We start from the raw sequence: 21,073 nt of genomic DNA, 5'->3' as shown, positions 1-21,073 counted from the left end.
GTCCAATTTTTTCAAATTTATCATTTTTTTAAAAATCCAAAATCTGACGTTGGCTAACTTCAGTCTTTTTTTTTAAATTCTCTGTCATTATTTTTTTCATAACTAAAAATAAATAAAATTTTTTAACGTCTGCTACTTTCAGAATCATACAGAAAGAGGAAAACATTCAAAATCTACACAGCCTATCAAAGCTCTTTACCTCCAAGGATTATTTATTTATCCAGCACAAAAGATGGCGGTAAAGTTGAATGGAGATAAAAATGACATTTGAATTTCCCGGCTAGTCATCCAGTTAACCAATGGTTAAATAATCGAGTGTGGAACACGTCTCAGCGCGCGCACCAACATTCTCATATGTATATTTAATGCACAGGTAATGACAAGGATCCCGCATGACGTAGCTGTAGGTTAGAACGAGAAAAAATACGTGATACCACGTGACATAATTTTAACCAACCAGCTGTTTAGCTTTGTCCTGCCGCCAAGCTTATCCCCTGGTCTATTTGCACGCAGAAGCTACGATTCTCCCTGTTGCCTCATCCTAAAAAATGCTTAAATACTTTTACCAAGGATGAGTTTTATCGGTATAACACCACAATAAGTTTATTATTATTGCTTAGATTAATTAGTGTTTAATAGTAATTACTATTTATTATTATTTATTGTTTGAAAATGGTACTTTAACAAATGTACGCCATTTTGGTGATACTGAGTCAGTAAGTGCGACAGTATAATTTATATTTTTAATAATTATGTTTATTTCAGTTATACATTGAGACTTATTAGACACATTGTTACGTTATATTAACATCAGTGATGACACAGCAAAATAAAACGATGAATTTTTATATACAAGACGCCCATGGTGAGTACAACAAATGCCCGCCAATACTTTACACATCCATGCCTCTTTTATAATCCAACTATTCCGTTATTTTACTCACTTACATATTTATTTAATATCATTTTACATCATATATATCATGCACTTCATATCCTTCATTTTATTTCCTGGTTCATAATTTATTTCATCATCGTATCGTATTTTTTTTTCCCAACTCAATTGCTCCGTTTTATTGCCAGACAATGTGGACATATTTTATCCCAATTGTTACAATGCTCTGTTTATTATTTTAAATTTTATTTATTATCATGTCTGTTTAATTATGAATTGATATTATTTTAACTATCGCCAGGATTGAGCTCCTGGAAATTTATTTGCCGGAGGATAAATTTATGAGCTACTGCGTTGTAGGCTGGATTGGAGCAATTGGTTTTGGTTTGATTTTATTATTTATTTTTTTTGTTTATCAATCAAACAGGACACCCGCAATTTATTAAGGTTGTACAGAGTACACCTAATAAAGGTGCATTGAGTGGCATAGTGGGAGCCACTAATACGAGTGGGATAAAAGTATTCAAGGCACCTGGCCAGGACTCACAGGTTTTACAAACTGGAACACAAGTCTTGAGGACCATAAGTTTGCAGAGTCAATCAACGCCTGGCCAAAGTATGTTTTACTTTTAATTATCAGCATGTGCTTAAGTGCAGGCGAATATATATTTATTTATTTTGTTTAAAATTAATCAGGACTTGTGACAATTCCACTGCAAAATGCTAAAGTGTCGACAGTCAAAAGTGGAGATACTCAAGGTGCTAAAACTATACAGTTAACGTCTGCTCAAATGGTTTGTTTTATTTTAATATTTATTAATATCAAGATAACCTATATGTATATTTGCATCAGCAGCGCGAGTAATTGGTTATGACAGTACTTGATTAATACATTTTTTTGTTTATAGAGCAACATTAAACAGGCTATTGTGACACAGCATCAAACTGGCGGTCAGCAAATTATTAAAGATGCGTCTGGAAAAACATTTGTCACTCCGTTACTTGATCATTCGACCAATCGGAAGCGCTATGATGCCGATGGCCATGACTATGTGCCACAGTAATATATACTTTTTTTTTTAATTTTATTAATCATTGTTGGTGTGATAGGAAGGTAACAGACCCTAAACCTCATTGGTAACATTAGTCGCTCACTTTAACTGATTAATCCGTTTTTATAATTTTTAGAAAAACATTCCAAGTAAATGTATTAGGATATGACGTGTCAAATTATTTTATAAATTTAAATTACGTGACTGTTTTCAAAATCACGCTGAGCTTGGCATTTTTTACTTTAACGTTCGTTGGATTAAATTTAGGTTGCGGTCAATTCTTTATTAATTTTCATAACTATATGCTATTAAATATATTTTTGAATTTTGGGAAAATTTATATTTTAAAAGAATGAATTGATATATTTTATAAATTATGATATAAATGAATAAATTTATCATAGTTCAATTGGTATTGGCTTTGCGCGAGAATAGGGCCATGTGTTGATCTAGAAATGGTACTAACTTTTTGTGAGCGACTATGGGTACACTCAACTTATTTAAAAAATTAATAATAATTAACTATCATCATTATTTTAAAAATATGAATTTTAATCTAATATTTAAAACTATAAAAAAAAATTAATTTTATTTACCATAAAATATTGAGTCTTTTAATTTCACTCCAATGAAAAGTGAACGGGTAAAATGGGTCGTTTTACCTCATACTCTTACAAGGGATGGAGATCGTGTCTTATTGTATATTACGCACTATATTTTTCTTATAATTTAAATGTCTGAAGTTAATTGAAATGAGACAAATTGAGACCAATAAAAAAATCGTGGTCTAAAGTTGATTCGTTTCATCTTCAAGTTAAAATGTCTTTGATATTTAAATTAAAATATTTTATTTAATTATTTAGCAAACGAAGAAAATCTGAAAAAGTTGGCAAGGGTTTACGACACTTTTCAATGAAAGTATGTGAAAAAGTTAAGAAAAAAGGCACAACATCCTACAATGAAGTAGCCGATGAACTTGTCGGGGAATTTACAAACCCAGCACACATGAATTCAATAACTGATCAGCAGTACGATCAAAAAAATATAAGACGACGTGTCTACGACGCACTTAATGTTTTAATGGCCATGAACATCATTTCAAAAGAAAAGAAAGAGATTAGATGGCTAGGGCTACCAACGAATTCACTGCAAGAATGCGTGTCATTGGAAAAGGACAAAAAGAAAAAAATTGAACGAATCAAAACGAAAACTCAACAGCTACATCAGCTTATACTTCAGCATATTTCATTTAAAAATTTGGTTGAACGTAACAGTTGCAATGAAAAACTCCATGGTCCACCGAAACCAAACTCAGCAATACAATTACCGTTTATTATATTGAATACTAGCAAAAAGACTGTTGTTGACTGCAGCATCACAAACGACAAGTAATTACTCCTTTTTCTCACCTATTATTTTTTATTATTATTATTAAACTGAATTATTAATTATTTTATTTTAGATCCGAGTACCTGTTCAATTTTAATAATAAATTTGAAATTCATGACGACATTGAAGTTTTAAAACGCATGGGCTTGGCTTTTGGTATTTATTAAAATTATTTAAATAAACAATTAATTAGTCATCTTGTATATTTTTTTTATTAATTATATAATTTAATTGAATAGGTTTAGAAAGCGGAAAGTGCGTGGAAGAAAATTTACGGCGAGCTAAATCGATGGTGCCTAAATCGCTGGAAAAATATGTTGAACGTAAGCTTTTAAATGGATAAATTCTTATCAAATATATATTAATAACACGGCTATTTAATGATAAAAATAATAACAATTAAAAAAAATTTAATAGAGATGGCCTCAGGCGATTTAGACAAGTTTATCCCTGTGACTATTCCCGGACCAAGTGCGCCGACAGAAGATGTGGAAATAAAAATGGAAGGTTCCGGCTCGCGGCCACCGTCCTCATCGCACACTTCGTTATCCGAAGAAGCGCTGTCTCCTCCATCCCACTACTTCTCGGAGGACGAAGAAGAAGAAGAAGAAATGAGCGAGCAAGATGATCCAGTTGACAGTGACGTTGATGTTAACTAGCACTTGGGTTGAACTTGGAATCAATTTTTTAATATTAATTATTATTGATAAAAAAATGAATGAAAAAGAAAACAAAAAAATAACAGATTATGTCTTTGCTTTGCAAAATCAATGGTACCTATTAAGACACACAATTACGAACGACGCATTAGATCTTAACACCCAAATTTAAATTTTAAATAACATGTTCTTTATGCTATTATACTTGGATATTAATTATACAGATCAATTATTAGAATCTATTTTAATTATTGATAGATCTATTATTAAATGCCGTGATAATTTGTTACTGCATTAGAGTATTAATGCAAATGTGGCTTGAATTATTATTATTATTATTATTTTTTTTTTTTTTTCTGTATCATTAGACAAGTACTGAGTATTTGTGAATATAAATTTATAATCGAGATGAATAACAATTGATAAATAATTTTAATGACTTCTTATCAAGTGATTGACAGTAAAAAAAATATTTATCATCCAATTTTGTATCAGATATTGAGAAGCTCATTAATGAGCTTATTTATTATTATATCGTATTATTTCTTGAGATAAATTAAAATAATGAATGGTAACGTTAAGTATAAAGACAAAGGATACTGATAATTAAAAATTAAAATTTAAATGACAAATGTGTGCAAGGATTACTCGGTGCTATTCTAATCGCGCATCGTGTCAGGTTTATATACCTAGAATGTATGTATTATAAATTATAATCCAATCAATATTATCTCGAGTATATGTATAAAAAAAAAGTATAACTACTCATTTTCATATGGCACATTTATATTAACAACTTAAAATTTATAAGTAACAAATTTATTAAAAAGAAAACAAAATTATTAAAAGTAATTTTAATTATAATTCAGTCTTGGATACATTTAATTGTAATATTATAATTATTATTATAAATATTAATATTTTATTTCAGATCCAATTTTTAGAATTTATTATTATTATTATTATTATTATTATTATTATTATTATTATTATTAAATATTATATTAATTATGACTATTAAAAGTTTTTTTTCGTACACATTTGTATAGTTATTAATTATATTTACTACTTGTGTCTTTAATTATTTTTCTTTAATTATTAATTTAGAAAAATGGAATCTTTAAATAAAAACAAAAAATACCTGATTTATTTTATTTATTATAATCACCCAGTATCAAATAAAATTAATTTTTATTTAAATTAATGGCATATTTATGCGAGATCATTATCGTCATACAGGTCATCGAAATCTGAAATTTAAAACATTAATTAGCATTTTATATTTAATTAGGGAATTATTGTCACTTAAAAAAATAATTACCGTTGAAGAAATCAGCATGAACTGCTTTTTCGTTGGCTGCTAAATCCATTAGAAGTCCACTGGATCCTCCAGCCTGTTAATTATAATAAATATGTTAATATGAGATGAGTGTGAAGCAGCTGACAATTGGAAATTTTTTAAATTTTTGAATGAATTAATAAAATGTGTCGGATAAAAAAAAGCGAATATAAATATTTGAAAGATAAGGGCGCGCATTATTTAAAATTTTATTATTTTAATTAATTAATTTATATATTTGAAATTTATACTGCATTCACTTATAAATTTGGAACATAACCTAGTTGCTAATTAATTATCCACTTACCTCTTCAAGGTCCATGTATGGACCAGCACCTTCAGGAAACATTTCATCAGCTACTTGGGTAGGCTTCATTTTGATGAATAAATTTATTTTTTTATATTTATACTTAAAAAAATAAAATATGTTTGTAAATATCAACACTGACGTTTATCAACAAATGAGTTACTGACTTTGGACACCAGAGTGTAGCAGCTGTGAGTAATGATCCTGAAGTTAGCAGACAAACAATTTTCGAATTTTTTTTTTTCAACGATTTAATTTAAAAGAAAAATAAGTAAAAATATGCACATGTAGAAAATTTAAAAATCTATAGGTGCAATTTTTTGAATTTAACCATTTTAAATAAATTCAAAAATTATCAGACGTCACCTGTGAGTGAAATTTAAAATTAAATTTAAGCTCAAGTCATGATCTTGAAATTAACAGACAATTGACAGATTTCGGATGTTTTTTCAACAATTAAATTTAAAAAATAAAAAAAAAATAAAAATATGCGCATGTAGAAAATTTCAAAAACTATAAGAGCAATTTTTTTTATAATTTACCATTTTGAAAAATAAATCCAAAATTTATTTAAAGTCTGCTAACTTCAGTATCATGTTTAAGTCACGTGACGACGCGGATGTGATAAAACTGTCAGTTGTAATTTAAAATATTTATATTTGGTTATGATTTCTTGATTAGAATTAAATTAATTAAAAATGAGTGAGTGCAAGGATTCAGATCCGTATTCGTCGGATGATAATAGAGAAGTACATGAAGATAATAAAAAAAGGCGATCATCTATTTTTCAACCTCGACCTAGTGAACATCATCTAGGTATATGCTCACAACTACTGTCTAGATCAATCACTTGTAATTAAATAATTAAATTAATTTTTCTGTAGCTGCTGATACACTGAATGATGAATCAATCGCAGAAGTAAAAGATAAAAAAGCAGAAGAAATATCTTCTGATGACGACAGCGATTTAGAAGAGTATGTCAAGTCATTGAAAGCTGAGTACAATGAATGGAAAAAAACTCTGAAGGAGAGGAAAAATAAACGACGATTACTCGCCAAGCAAGAAGCAGCAGTGGGTGATGCAGTTGAAATTGATTTGAATGTTTTTACTGAATCAGAACGTGCGTTTATTCAAGCGCGCCCTAATTATGAACAAATTTGTGAAAAAATAAATGATCTTGTACCCCTGGCCGTCAAAGTTGCTCAGGAAAATGTTGAAATAAACCGCCTGCATGACAACTTGGTTGAGTGTCTTGAGGAAAAAATCCGTGATTCAAAAATAAAATTAATTGAAAAATCTAAAGATTCTGATATTATCAGTGATCTTTTATGACACTGAAATTAACCGTCTCATAATTTTAGGATTTTTGAAAAACGATAAATTATAAAACAAAAAATTGCACTTATAGTTTTTTTAAAAAATCTAAAAATTAAGAACTGTCTTAGCAGTTAATTAATATTTATAATTACATTTATTATTTTTATACGGGTAATGAGATGTAGGTTGTATTGAAATAAAATAAAATCATAAAACGTAATAATAATTTAATGACTAACAACATATTATTTCTATAGTAATTATAATTATTATTTTAATTATTAATAATATTATTGTTTTATAATAAGTAATTAGAAAATTTAACTTGGCCTAATTTGATTCGGAAACACTAGTATCTTTAAAATTTACGTAATTTTATGATCTTTGGAATTATTTAAAAATACATATAGCCAATACTTAGGTCACCTATGAAGATGAAAACTTTTTCGTCTCATTGATTTACGTTCTCTGTGTGCTATAAATTCTTTACGCGCATTACTAGATCGTAATTCTAATATATGATTTATTTTTTTAACTATTTCTTCGGCTACCGCTGACTCAGCTTCGAAATCATGTGTTTTAAATGACGCCGATTGTTGTAAAGACGATGAATTTAAGGAAGAAACTGAAAATATTTTTATAATTATTAGTCATTAATTAAACTGTAATTTTGAAATATTTTTTTTATTCACTAAAAAAAAGTTCCTGGAGTTTTGATCAGAATTTAAAATTGTGAAAAAATTTTATTGACTGAAAACTAAATTATAAAAAAAAATATTTTTATGGCGAGTATAAAATTCTTAACTCTTTGAATTTTTTTTTAGTGAATTAGTTGACTATTTATATAAATTATATTTACCACTTATATTATCAGAAGTAGACGGATTAGTATATACTAGTGTAAATGATGTCTTAGATCCTCTATTTTCAATAATTTCACACCACGCAACATTTTCCATTTGATAACTGACACGATTTTGACGATTCCAAAATTTGTAAGCGCTTTTACTCGTTACCAAAGGATCTATTTCTATTTTATCACCAGATACACCAAGATGAATTTCAGTCTTTGTTCTCATTTTATGAATAACGTAAACTCTGTAAAAAATATCCATGCATTCACAACATACTAATTTTTAAAACAGAACGTTGTATTTTGAAATTATCATTCATATAATTAGTAACTAATCGGACCTCGTTATAAGACTATTTGCTGTCTCTTTTACAAATGAGGTATCTCGATAGCTTGAGAGAGAAACTAAATCTTTTAATGAGGTCCTACTGTAGTATATCAAGTTTGTTAAATAAAATACCTAAATAATTGATACATTGGAGCCTCGATAGCTGTCGTATGGCCTCTCATCCTCGCTAAATCCTGAGCGAAAATTTCCTGTTCCTTTTCAGTTGCCTCTCTAATTTCTTCAGGCTTAACAGGAAGAACGGGCCCAGTTGGCTCATGACGGAGTCGATCACTCAGACGCATTTCTACTAAACCCAGAGCAGAAAATTCAAATTTGCCTATTTTTTCTCTTGGATCAAGACAAGGAAAATCCCAGTCGACTTCACCATCATCTTCAGCTATATACAAGCCATATTTATTTATTTCTTTTCTGAAAAATAAATTTTTCACTCATTAGCAATAGCAAACTAATTACTTAAAATAAAACAACTAAAAGTCAGCTTACTTTAAACTATGATTAGGATTCTCAGTAGCGTACTTATAACAAATTAAACCGATAAATTCTTCAACTGTCGCAGAACAAATCACAGTAACTTGCATTGGATAAACACGTTCTTCTTTTGGTAGCATACACATAAATATACGGTATTTACGCACTGGTACTCCAATTAAACCCTGCATAAAAAAATAGTAACATAAAAATAATTAAATTTTAAAAATAAATAAAACTAAAAGACGTCAACTTACACTGCCATCAAACTTAGCGTATTCTATAAAACGATTAACAGGAGCATAAGGACATTTTTCTAATTGTTCAGATAACAATGAGTGTCTTTTCACACTGATATCTTTTTTACGAAAATCCTTTTGCTGAAACAAATCAGCAATTTCTTCTTTAGTTAAACGCACGGATTTGGATTCCCACTTAATGTGTTTAACTTTAGCAGATTTTTTTCGTTCTAGCTCCATTTTTTCGAGTCTTTGAGCGGTATTTGATCTCGGGCGATGACCAAAACTCATATCTAATATCCAGAGTAATAAGTAATTAATAAAAAAATAACAAAAGCTGATGATTAACTTGGAATGCTTTAGTAAAAAAATAATTACCGATTTGTATATCGTACGACTCGGACAGAGCACCAAGATCTTCATCATCGCTCTCATCTAATCCTAGATAACAGTGAGCACCATTGGCTTTCAATTGCTTTGGTATATCCTCTCTCAGCATCACTAACTCACAGACACCTTTAAAATGAATAACAAATGAATTGTGTTGTGTTATTTAAATTTAAATTTTAAAATGAAACTTTAAAAATGAAATTAAATAAAAAAAGTTGTAGGTTGGATTACGGTAGACACAATACAAACCAGTGTCATCTGTAGATATAAAACTGTCACGTATGTATGAAAGAAGCCAATGTTTGTTGTCGTACAAGGCCATGATTATTTAGCCTCGACGATTTCAATCACTTTAAATCATTTTAAACTTTTTCACATTTATTCAGTTATTTATTTGGATAATTATATTTTGTTTGCCGCCCGCTATTTCGTTAGCATTTTACACACACACACAAACGATGGGCACAGACACTAAGATGCCTCAGTTGCAGGTTTACTCAAATCTTCTTTATTCTTAACGAAAGGTGACATCTCTATTCAGCGACAACTTTACTCCATTATCAAAGGATAAAGAAAATCGTCGATAGAAAAGAAACTCAAGGATTTCTATAATTCTGATTGATGATAATACGGGAAAGAAGGTCATTCGTTTAGGCAAATATTCAAGAAAAATTATAATAATAATCGCAAATTTTTATTTTAAACTTTTGATGTCAAATTGTCAGCAAATTTCAAGCCAAAGTGGCTATTAAGCTCAGTATGACGAATTATGAATCATCTGTATTTTCTACTATACATTTGAAATTGTGATTTTCTAAATAAAAGTCGGTATAGTTTTGAAATTTGTACTTTTCACGGCTTGCCTGCAAACCTTTCCGAGATGATTCCTTTCTGGTACAAGTTTATTATTATTGTTATTGTGACATAACCTCTTGTATTATTTATCTCCGAAGTAACAATAAATAACCTTATTTATTTAAATTATAAATTATCTGACACCAAGTTTTCCGTAAGTTCATTTATTTATTTTACTATAATTACAAACAATTTGCTGTCTACATATTATTAAAAAATTTATTTATAACACTAAATATAGAAGACATAGTTTTTTATTTTTATAAGCAAATTTTATGACAGAAAAAAAAATTTTTAAATACACCCACAAGAATTTTGAATAATTCTTTATATGTATTTTTAAAAATTTATTTTTTACCGACATAAGATTTGCTATTTCAGAAAATAGAATCTGCTGCTGTCATTTTTTATTAAAAAGTGTTTCATAAATTTTTTACAATAATCATAATTTTTTTTAGGATCAAATGTTAACCATAATTTAAAAATGGATAATTTACCAACAACTTCAGGAGATCAGTCATGGAATATCCAACCAGATATGAATTATTATTCAGTGCCACCTCCTCCAATAGCAGTGCCTCCAAAAAATTTTATCTACCCCCCGCCTTCATTCAATGTCCCACCACCTCCGATAGTCAATCCGCCAGTAAATAATCCGCCTCCAGTGATCAATAATTCTTATCCCAACACCCAGTATGTTAGCCAACAATATTACCCAGTAGACGCAACAAATAATTACTCATATTCATATCAAAATTATCCCCAGCCTCCAAATCCAAATTATCCTCAGACCTCAAATCAAAGTTATTATACTGCCGAAGTTAGTGAGAGTACGCAGTGGACGAATAATGCGTATGAGTCTACGAATAATCAGTGGCAGCAGCAGCAGCAGCCAGTGGGAACAGACACCAGCAATTGGAATGCCAACAACTGGAAGACAAATCATCCAGCTAAGAAAGATTGGGCTGGTTACAATGAACCCAGGAAAAAAAATTATCAACCTAGAGACAGGAAGACTGACCTGCAAATGTTGGAAAAAAGATCTTCACGTTGGAGTTCATCTGAACGATCAGAGCGTTCTCATTCGCCGTCTTACAGAGCTCAGAGATCGCACAGTAAAGAATATCGTGATCATCACAATGATTATTCTTCTAAAGATAAATATTGTGGGGAAGACAGCGAACGTAAGTCTCGTAGAGATTACACAAGTCGAGATAGAGTTAGCAGAGACAAATATTATCCAAAGTCTAGTAGAAGAAGATCACGGTCCCAAGAATCGCATTCTTCTCACAGTTCAAAGGTCGTCAGGCAGAAAAAAGAAATGACCGAACGTGAATTACTTCTTGAAAAGTATCGACGTAATTATTGCGCCACAAGTCATGACATTGAACGGAAAATAGATGAACTGGGACCTGATGGTATTTTAGAATGTGATAAAAAAATTTGGACACGTGCGGCTCCAGCTGATTTGTATTACACGCGGGATGAAAATAATCCAAAGATTATGAAAGCAACGCCTAAATTAAAAGAACTTATTGGTAATTTTAAACGGTTACTTTTAGATCGAGCTGCTGAAGCGAGAGCTAATTACCCGCCATATGAGCCGCCGCCCAGGAAGACCAAGGCGCGATTGTGTAGGCACAAATCTGAAGCCTGCAGCTCTTCTTCATCAGACAGCGACAGTTCAATTGATGACGACGATCGTACGATGGAAGAACTTATGGCGAAGAAGCAACATCCCCAGCGACTGCATCCGGAAATGTGGTTCAATGACCCTGGGGAAATGAATGATGGACCTCTGTGTCGATGTAGCGCCAAGTCAAGACGCTCGGGAATTCGTCATGGAATTTATGCTGGTGAAGGTACGGTTTATAAATGTGACTTAGATACAAATAATGCTGATAAATTGTATCATTATCGTATAACGATAAGCCCGCCGACAAATTTCTTAACAAAGACACCAACGATTATCAAACATGACGAGCATGAATTTATTTTCGAAGGATTTTCTATGCTATCACATTTTCCACTTGTTAAATTACCTACTTGTAAGGTAATTAGATTTAATATTGAGTATACTATTTTGTATATCGAAGAAAAACTGCCAGAAAATTTTACGATTCTCGAATTGGATTATTTTCAAGAATATCTTTTCAAAGAAATTTTAGAGCTTGTAGATTTCGATTTACATTCTGCACAAAATAATACTGGCTGTGGACAGTTTCATTTTATGCCGAGATTCGTTCGTGATTTGCCGGACAAAGGTCAAGAAATTTTGTCTATGAATGAAGTGTTGAATTATTTAATTAAAAGCAGCAGCAGCTTGATTGACGTTGAAGAGCTCGATCGTTTGATAGCTATGCCGCAGTACGAGTGGCAAAATTATGCGGATCAAGTCAAAGGAATGGTCGTGACTTATCCTGGTAAGAAGCCATGCAGTGTAAGAGTCGATCAACTGGACAGGACTCAAGGTGATCAGCCACCGGGAATAACAGCGTATCCGGAAATTGTCCACTTTGGAATACGCCCGCCGCAGTTGAGTTACGCGGGCAACGCTGATTATCAGAAAGCTTGGAGAGATTACGTCAAGTTCCGTCATCTACTTGCCAATATGCCGAAGCCTTCTTTTGAGGACAAGAGAAAATTGGAAGCTAAAGAAAATCGGCTGCAGGAGCTTCGTACTCAGAGCAAAATGAAGCGAGACGTTACCGTTGACGTGAGTTCCGAGGGATTTTATCGAACTGGAATAATGTGTGATATCGTTCAACATGCGATGTTGATTCCTGTACTAGTCTGTCACTTGAGGTTCCATAAATCACTGGATCAACTGGAAGAAACATTGGAGTATAAATTTAAAAATCGTTACTTACTCCAGCTGGCACTTACGCATCCCAGTTATCGGGAGAACTTTGGAACCAACCCAGATCACGCACGCAACTCGTTAACCAACTGTGGAATCAGTCAGCCGGAGTATGGAGATCGTAGGATTCATTACATGAACACAAGGAAGCGAGGAATAAATACTCTTATCAATATTATGTCGAGATTTGGTGCTAGAAGAGAAACTGAATCTTCAATTGCTCACAATGAGAGACTGGAGTTTCTCGGAGATGCTGTCGTCGAGTTTCTCACTTCGATCCATTTATTCCACATGTTTCCTGACCTTGAAGAAGGAGGGTTGGCTACTTACAGAGCGGCGATCGTACAGAACCAGCATCTCGCCGTTCTGGCCAAGAAACTTAATTTAGAGCAATACATGCTCTACGCCCACGGAAGTGATCTCTGTCACGACTTGGAGCTGAGACACGCGATGGCCAACTGCTTTGAAGCTCTCATGGGTTCTCTGTTTCTCGACGGGGGTATTTCTGTAGCTGACAGAGTCTTTGGAGAAACTCTATTCCAAGAGGAAGAGAGTCTAGCATCAGTCTGGGTCAACTATCCGAAACACCCGCTCCAAGAACAAGAACCGACAGGTGATCGCCAGTGGATTCCGAGCTTCGAGTTGCTGCAGAAGTTGACCAAATTTGAAGAATCTATTGGGGTCGAATTCAAACACGTTAGATTGCTAGCAAGAGCTTTTACTGACAGAAGTATTGGGTACACAAACCTGACACTGGGATCAAATCAACGTCTAGAATTTTTGGGAGATACTGTACTGCAGTTAATTGTCTCTGAGTATCTTTATAAATATTTTCCGGAGCATCATGAAGGTCATCTGTCGTTGCTTCGCAGTTCGTTGGTAAATAACAAAACTCAGGCTGTAGTCTGCGATGATTTAGGCATGACCCAGTACGCATTGTACGGTAACCCAAAAGCAGAACTTAAAACAAAAGACCGTGCTGACTTGCTGGAAGCATTTCTTGGTGCTCTTTATGTTGACAAAGGTTTAGAATTCTGTCACATTTTTTGTAACGTCTGTTTCTTCCCAAGACTCCAGAGTTTCATAATGAATCAAGATTGGAATGACCCGAAGAGTAAATTGCAGCAGTGCTGCTTGACTCTAAGGACTATGGACGGTGGAGAGCCAGACATTCCGGTTTACAAAGTTATCGAGTGCAAAGGCCCGACCAACACTCGTGTCTACACAGTCGCTGTTTACTTCCAAAGTAAACGACTCGCAAAAGCTTCTGGTCACAGTATCCAAGAAGCTGAAATGAATGCTGCCAAAGAAGCTCTTGAAAAATCTCAGGATCTCTTCCCCCAGTTGGACCATCAGAAGCGTGTTATTGCCAAGTCCATGAAGATGCAGCAGTGGCCTAAACCTAAATTGACTATCTCGGAAAAATCAGATGACTCAGACTCTGCGCAGCAGAGAAGGCGCGGAAGAAGCAGCAGAAGAAGTCCAAGTCGGGACAATGATTCTGATGATAGTTAACTTTAATGATTTTTTTTTATTATTGTTATTATTAAAGTAATTAGTGATAAAAATAATATGTACATTTATTAACTGTTTTATAAACTACAATTTAAAAAAAAACTAAACTGCTTTTTGTTCATTAAAATATTCACGTAGTGTTGCTTCTTGTTCGTCTCCAACATACAGATATTTATTTTTGGTCAACAATCTCCGAATTTTCATTAGATTTATCATTATATTTTCTATTGACCAGTCTCTTTTGAGTAAACCTAGTTCTGCTGTAAATATTCCATACTTATAGCATTGAATTTGAGTACATGTCGCGTTACTTCTTACTAATAATCCTAGATTATGAATGAGTCCTTTTAAAAACATGTCATCTTCATTTATACATACGACTTCTGAAATTACAACAATAAATAAATATTTAATAATAATAATAATAATATCATAAAAAAAGTAGAGAAGAAATTGAATTGAATGATCGGGTACTAGGTCTTATACCTTTATAAAAATAAGCACAAAAATTGAATGAATAAAAAGTCTTCTATGCCATAAATATGACCATGCGCAATGCAAAACATAATATAAAAATAAATAAATAACGTTTTTTTTACCTAATGTAAAGTCTGGAGGATTGAAAGCGATGCATTTAATACTATAGAGCATTGGAATTTTGTTATCCGTTGGTCGTATTGGGCCTTTGACTGCTAACTCATAGGCAGCTTGTGATTGAATATCTAGACCGCATATTCTACAAAATAATTGTTAGTTATTTTTACTTGGTAATAAGTAGTAAGTATTAAGGACTTAAATTACTTACTCGAACATTTTTCTTTGATGAGACGATTGCATTGAGGAACAAATCATGTCGACGTGGTGTCTCTTTACATGTTTGAAAGTAGACCTCTCGAGAATTTTACCGCCTATGAAATAATTATCCGACTCGAGCCCCAAAACCCCTTTGATTTTGTAAAATCTAGTTGAATTGGCTGCTCTCATTAAATGACAAATAACAGATCCTCTATTTACTCCCCAAAGCTGGATACCGGATGCTTCTGGTGATAAATAATTCGCGTGGTGGAGTTTCATATCTTGGGGTTGATATCTCGGGCCGACGACGAGCTTGTGGTCTGCGTAACTGGGCTCGACTTTAACAGTCAGCGATTTATTTGTCTCGCCTTCTATTCTAACAAAAGGCTCCGGTTCTCTGACATCCAGTTCATTCAAATCTATAATATTTTTTATATTTATTTTGCGTTTTTTATTTTTTATTCAAATTTCCATGTAAAGTAAAAATAAAAAGTTAAAAAAAAAAGTGATCCTGACATTGACAGACAATCTAAAATTTTTGAATTTCTTTTTTTCAACAAATCAGTTGCAAAAAAAAAAAAAATAAAAATATGCACATTTAGAAAATTTAAAAAACTATTGGCGCAATTTTTTCAAATATTTTTTATTATAGTATGTCATTTTGAAAAAAAATCCAAAAATTATTAGACGATGGCTAACTTCAGTATCATAAAATAAATATGACTAACCTGTACATAAATGGTATTGTAACATTTGTCTTGTTTTAAAAGTAGTAAATCCCGTTGGTTTATAAATTGCAAAAACTCCATTTAATCCTTTCCATACTTCTTCAGCATTTGATGTCAATTTTGTGATAAATGTTGGTGGTTTTCTAACCAAAGACATTGTTATTATAAATATAAACACGTGAGACTATTTTTTTATTATGGTAACGTTACTATTTTTTTGATGTTTAATTGTTATTCAAACCAATATTAACAATAAAATAAAATTACAATAATAATAAATAGTAAAATTATAATAAAGACTATCTATCAGATAATTAAAAAAATTTTAAAGATATAAATATTTAAATATGCAACATTAAAATTTAAAAATTAAATTCTGTTTTGTAAGAAGTTTACTGTTTTACTCAGATATTTTTTTTGAAACCTTCATTATCGAAAACACCGTCTAGTTACTTTTCACTGAGTGACATACCTTTACTATAGTTTTTTTTTGAACAAATTTACTTTCGTACGAAATTCCACTCCTTACTTTTTTTTTAATTAACTGATTTATTTATTGAGGAGGACTTGAAAACAAATTGATTTGAACTGAAATTTATTTTTATCTTTTGACGTCTAATTATTTACTAGTTTAATAAATTTTTTTCATATAAATTACATTAAAATCTACTTTCCACTGAAGGACGTCAGGGTCAGTAAAATTTGAATTTAAATCAATGCTGCCTGTCGTGAAAAATGAAAAAACTAGATTTGAATTCATGGCTGCCAATTTTAATTAGAATTTCATCGGAAATAAACAAAAAAATGTCAGCTGTTTGTTGTCTTTATAAAATTTTAATATTTATAAAAAACAAATAAACGAGAGTTTAAATATTTCAAATGTCATCGTTGAAAAATTGGTATTCAAAATTAATTAGTTTATTTACATAAATATTTATACATACGAATATGAATATATCACGTATATTTATTGTTTTTTATTTAATTTATATTAACCAAGTAAATTGTTATGCATTTGAATGGATTCAATCGGCATATAATATTTTGAAGTGTCCTTTTGGTGACTGCTGTAATGATAATTACGTACCGCAAAATATCACAGGTAATTTTAATTGCAATTATTTTCTATTCAAATTATTTGTTTAATTCATAAATTTAATTATTAATTAAATTAAATATTTTAGCAATACGGCAGGAGTTTGACGCGAATCTTTTCGGTCAACATATTGCTCAGGAAGCAGTACTTAGTGCACTAGCTGCTCATGTTGCGACAAAAAATCCTCCAAAGGCTCTGGCGATGAGTTTTCATGGATTAGCTGGTACTGGAAAAAATTTTGTCGTCAAAATGATAGCAAATAATTTTTTTAAACTAGGCTGTGAGAGCAAACACTTTCAAATATATACCGGGCGATTGGAATTTAAATTGAAGAATAAATTAAATGATTACAAGGTAAAATAAGTATATGTACATAAATTATTAATTGATGTTGAAAGTAACTGACACTTGATAGTTTTAGTCTTTTTAATCATCAAGCTAATTTTTATTTGAAAATTTTTTTTAAAATGTACAAGCAAAATTGTGATTCTGAAGTTAGAAGACAATTGACAATTTTTTGATTTTTTTTAAGCAATTAGATTATAAAAAAAAAATTAAAATATGCACGTGTAGAAAATTTTAAAAACTGCAAATGCAATTATTTTAAATATATTTTTTTTTTTTATAATTTATAGTTTTAAAAAAGTCCAAAAATTATTAGACGTCAGCTAAATTCAGTGTCATAAAATTTTTTGAAAATATTTCCCATAGATATTTTTAAATTTTTGCTTGTCAGTATTCACTATGTTCATTAAATACTAATAATTTTTTTTAGTGACTAATACTTTCAGCATCAAATTATTAACTGATAATAAATATATCATTCTTATTAATAAAAATTTAAATAGGACTCGTTGGTGGAAATAATAACAGAAACTCTTTTAAGCTGTCCCAAGTCGATGTTCGTATTTGATGAAGTAGATATAATGATACCAGGAGTCCTAGATGTACTGGTACCGTTTTTAGACCACGGACCAGTTCGTGTTAATTACAAAGGAACAAAGAAATCAGTTCAAACAAACAATGCGATATTTATTATTCTATCAAATACCGGCAGTCATGAAATAGCGAAAACGTTAACAGATTTACGTGCTCAGGGAAGAAGTCGTTGTGAAACGAAGCTTGCGGACTTTGAAAGCTTGATAGCTACAGGAGCTTTCAATGAGAAAGGCGGACTGCATCGCAGTGATACCATCAGTACCAGTTTGATTGACCATTATGTCCCTTTTTTGCCTCTTGAGAAGCAGCATGTTAGACAATGTATAAAAGCGGCGTTCAAATTGAGAGACATCCTGCCCAGTGAAGAACAAATTGACGAAGCGATGTCTCACGTCACCTTTGGAGATAAACCTTTTGATCTCTATGCCAAAAACGGCTGCAAAAGAGTAGACCAAAAAGTCGCCAGCATTGCGTACAGGCAAACTAAATCCACTGGATCTACTTCTCACAATGAATTATAGACATTTTATATTTTTATATATTTTTTTTATCACGTTTAATAAATATTTTTTTGAATTGTTAATCTTTTTTTTTATGTTGGAATTTAAAATATTTTTGAAATTAAAACCAGGATATCCTGATAGATACCTTTTCGTCGTGTTTGACCAACACCGCGCTGCTAAAAAATCTATGAAACTCACACATGATTGCAATTTATCTAAAAGTCAAAACATTTTAACATTATATATAAATTATTTAAAATAATCAGAATCGAAAAAAAAAATGAATTTTTTATTGAATTAAACAATAAAGCTAATTTTTTAAAATCATCAGTTGTTGTAAGCAAAATTCAAGTATTAAAAGGCGGGAGATTTTAACTTCCGTTTTTTTTCGGCTGAGTTCGGGTCATTTCGTAGCACGCGTCCGCCATATTTCATACACAAATTTTTAAAAGCTGTGAAAAATTGAGCTTGCTCAGTCGACACGATGCGTTTGGAGATTTTCCAAAAATAAAATTTTTTCAAAAATTTTTTTTTTGGGATAATTTGTACTGTCCTCGACAAATCGATTCAAAAATCAAGTTTTTGATCTCAAATAATTTCTTACGATCGGAACTTTAATACACTAAAATATTTTTTTTTTAATTTTCAGATAGGAATTCAAAAGAAACTTAATGTTAAAACCAATTATGATTTAATAAATTCATGAAGAATAATTAGATAACTACGGTACATATATTTTTAATTATGAGAACTTGATAGCTAATTATTTTTTCAAGTAAGGCTGTAAGAGCAAACCCTTTCAAATATATACCGGGCAATTTGAATTTAAATTAAAGGATAAATTTGTTGAAATGAGAATAATTTCAATTTAAATATAAGATACCCTGACAGTTACTTTTTTTATCGTGTATGACTACCAATACCGCGCCGTTAAAAAATCTTTGAGACTCACACATGTTTGCACTCATGTTTACACAGCATGTAGTAAAAAAAGTTCAATAAAGCCGGTAGTTCACAAGAGTGTTATCATATTAAGTAATCAAAATACTCTTGCTTCTTGATTTTTCAAAAATTAGACCGGAAATTATGAATACTCATACAGTACTTGCTATTATTTTGACTGTTTTTACATTAAAAGTCGAATGTCTCGTGGACCCATTCACTGGCGCTTTGATTGCTACGGGCGCTGGCTTATATTTTGGATACAATAAAGTCAAATGTTCGTATTATGAATGCTGTAATGATCACTACATTCATTATGATTTGACACGTAAGTCTATTGTTAGTTATCATCAATATTTTTTTAAAAAATGAATTTTAATGTTTGAAATTTCTTGCAGGATTAGATGATGCCCTTGAAAAAAATCTCTACGGGCAACATATCGCTCATGATGTCGTAGTGAGTGCCCTCCGAGCTCACGTAAAGTCAGGTCATAGCCCAAAAGCTCTAGCGATGAGCTTCCATGGGACTCCAGGCACGGGAAAAAACTTTGTCACCCAAAATATTGTCAATAATTTTTATAAAGAAGGTGCTAAGAGCAAGTACTTTCATTTTTTTAGCGGGAGACTGAGCTTTCCTTTGCAGAATATGGTGGCTATGTACCAGGTATTTATTTAAATACTCAGTAATAGAATTAAACTTACGAATTCTAAGATTTTAACTAAATCGTAATTTATTTAATTTATTAGTTAATTAAATATTGCTGAGATGGACATTATTGGAAAGTCGATAGACCTGTGGTGTCACTGTTTGACTCTCATAGAGTTTTAATTTTATTTCAAGGGTTGAAATTTAAATAATACACAATTAAAATGAATTTAAGTATAGTTTTAAATGAAACATTAACGGGAACGTCATATAAATAATTAAACTTTTTTGTTGCAGGATGAATTAAAAGATTCAATAATTAATAGTCTTGTAGAGTGCCCGCAATCCTTATTTGTCTTTGATGAAGTAGATATGATGTCACCAGGAATTTTAAATGTTCTCGTGCCATTCATGGAGTACTCGACAGCCCAGATTTTCCATCGCGGAAACCGCGTAAATGTGGAAACAAACAAAGCAATATTTATATTTCTATCTAACACCGGAAGCCAAGAGATAGTCGAGACCCTGCATCATTTGTGGCAGAGTGGGAAGAAACGAGAGGAAACGAGTCTTTCGGACTTTGAAGAGTTGATATCTAAGGGAGCGTTCAATGAGAAAGGAGGTTTTCATAAAAGTGACACGATAACTACTAGTTTAATTGATCACTACGTGCCATTTTTGCCGCTGGAATCTGAGCATGTTGAAAAATGCATAGAAGCGGCTTTTAGAAAACGCGGTAGAAATCCCTCTGCTCAGCAGATCCAAGATGTTATGAGTCACGTAACTTTCAGTCCGCCTCTGGAAATTTTTGCCAAGAGCGGATGTAAGCGAATTGAGCAGAAAGTCGCTAGCAACATTTATCGTCGCTCGTCAAAGTAATTGTTCATGTAAAATGTGATAAATATAAATTTATAATAAGTTTTTTTCAAGAAAGAT

At 31.4% G+C, this 21,073-nt stretch overlaps 8 protein-coding genes across 10 annotated transcripts; 5 read left to right on the top strand and 3 right to left on the bottom strand.

The window, feature by feature from the left end:
- The first annotated feature begins 466 nt into the window (after positions 1–466).
- On the top strand, positions 467–4,975 carry LOC103571099 (transcription factor Dp-1). 3 transcript variants are annotated; one of them, XM_008549103.3, is made up of 9 exons: positions 467–584; positions 766–865; positions 1,323–1,511; positions 1,592–1,689; positions 1,804–1,955; positions 2,811–3,335; positions 3,410–3,492; positions 3,576–3,659; positions 3,754–4,975. In XM_008549103.3, the coding sequence occupies exons 2-9, from the start codon at positions 817–819 to the stop codon at positions 3,993–3,995; spliced, it is 1,422 nt and encodes a 473-aa protein (XP_008547325.1). In that variant the 5' UTR covers positions 467–584; positions 766–816; the 3' UTR covers positions 3,996–4,975. The 3 variants fall into 3 exon arrangements, with proteins under 3 accessions (XP_008547325.1, XP_008547326.1, XP_008547327.1); XM_008549104.3 differs by having other exon boundaries at positions 467–675; XM_008549105.3 differs by having other exon boundaries at positions 467–689.
- A 158-nt stretch (positions 4,976–5,133) lies between these two features.
- On the bottom strand, positions 5,134–5,816 carry LOC103571098 (COP9 signalosome complex subunit 9). Its single transcript, XM_008549101.1, has 3 exons — positions 5,642–5,816; positions 5,317–5,389; positions 5,134–5,245 (listed from the first exon to the last, which is right to left on the bottom strand). The coding sequence occupies exons 1-3, from the start codon at positions 5,708–5,710 to the stop codon at positions 5,208–5,210; spliced, it is 180 nt and encodes a 59-aa protein (XP_008547323.1). The 5' UTR covers positions 5,711–5,816; the 3' UTR covers positions 5,134–5,207.
- A 411-nt stretch (positions 5,817–6,227) lies between these two features.
- On the top strand, positions 6,228–7,153 carry LOC103571097 (uncharacterized). The gene is made up of 2 exons (XM_008549100.2): positions 6,228–6,457; positions 6,526–7,153. The coding sequence occupies exons 1-2, from the start codon at positions 6,340–6,342 to the stop codon at positions 6,972–6,974; spliced, it is 567 nt and encodes a 188-aa protein (XP_008547322.1). The 5' UTR covers positions 6,228–6,339; the 3' UTR covers positions 6,975–7,153.
- A 16-nt stretch (positions 7,154–7,169) lies between these two features.
- Positions 7,170–9,597, bottom strand: LOC103571096 (target of rapamycin complex 2 subunit MAPKAP1). Its single transcript, XM_008549099.3, has 7 exons — positions 9,508–9,597; positions 9,247–9,384; positions 8,887–9,161; positions 8,645–8,814; positions 8,273–8,569; positions 7,819–8,057; positions 7,170–7,584 (listed from the first exon to the last, which is right to left on the bottom strand). The coding sequence occupies exons 1-7, from the start codon at positions 9,578–9,580 to the stop codon at positions 7,382–7,384; spliced, it is 1,395 nt and encodes a 464-aa protein (XP_008547321.1). The 5' UTR covers positions 9,581–9,597; the 3' UTR covers positions 7,170–7,381.
- A 250-nt stretch (positions 9,598–9,847) lies between these two features.
- On the top strand, positions 9,848–14,589 carry LOC103571094 (ribonuclease 3). The gene is made up of 2 exons (XM_008549097.3): positions 9,848–10,267; positions 10,572–14,589. The coding sequence occupies exon 2, from the start codon at positions 10,598–10,600 to the stop codon at positions 14,486–14,488; it is 3,891 nt and encodes a 1,296-aa protein (XP_008547319.1). The 5' UTR covers positions 9,848–10,267; positions 10,572–10,597; the 3' UTR covers positions 14,489–14,589.
- LOC103571095 (pseudouridylate synthase TRUB2, mitochondrial) lies at positions 14,536–16,461 on the bottom strand. The gene is made up of 4 exons (XM_008549098.3): positions 16,012–16,461; positions 15,294–15,702; positions 15,088–15,224; positions 14,536–14,871 (listed from the first exon to the last, which is right to left on the bottom strand). The coding sequence occupies exons 1-4, from the start codon at positions 16,166–16,168 to the stop codon at positions 14,591–14,593; spliced, it is 984 nt and encodes a 327-aa protein (XP_008547320.1). The 5' UTR covers positions 16,169–16,461; the 3' UTR covers positions 14,536–14,590.
- A 255-nt stretch (positions 16,462–16,716) lies between these two features.
- Positions 16,717–18,629, top strand: LOC103571093 (torsin-1A). The gene is made up of 3 exons (XM_008549096.2): positions 16,717–17,113; positions 17,196–17,461; positions 17,956–18,629. The coding sequence occupies exons 1-3, from the start codon at positions 16,960–16,962 to the stop codon at positions 18,565–18,567; spliced, it is 1,032 nt and encodes a 343-aa protein (XP_008547318.1). The 5' UTR covers positions 16,717–16,959; the 3' UTR covers positions 18,568–18,629.
- Positions 18,630–19,518: 889 nt separating this feature from the next.
- On the top strand, positions 19,519–21,016 carry LOC103571092 (torsin-like protein). The gene is made up of 3 exons (XM_008549095.2): positions 19,519–19,819; positions 19,890–20,155; positions 20,435–21,016. The coding sequence occupies exons 1-3, from the start codon at positions 19,636–19,638 to the stop codon at positions 21,014–21,016; spliced, it is 1,032 nt and encodes a 343-aa protein (XP_008547317.1). The 5' UTR covers positions 19,519–19,635.
- Positions 21,017–21,073: the final 57 nt, after the last annotated feature.

This window comes from Microplitis demolitor, chromosome 7, assembly GCF_026212275.2.
Source record: "Microplitis demolitor isolate Queensland-Clemson2020A chromosome 7, iyMicDemo2.1a, whole genome shotgun sequence".
In the NCBI taxonomy this organism is placed as follows: Eukaryota; Metazoa; Arthropoda; class Insecta; order Hymenoptera; family Braconidae; genus Microplitis; species Microplitis demolitor.
This window is presented reverse-complemented; position numbering and strand designations above follow the sequence as displayed.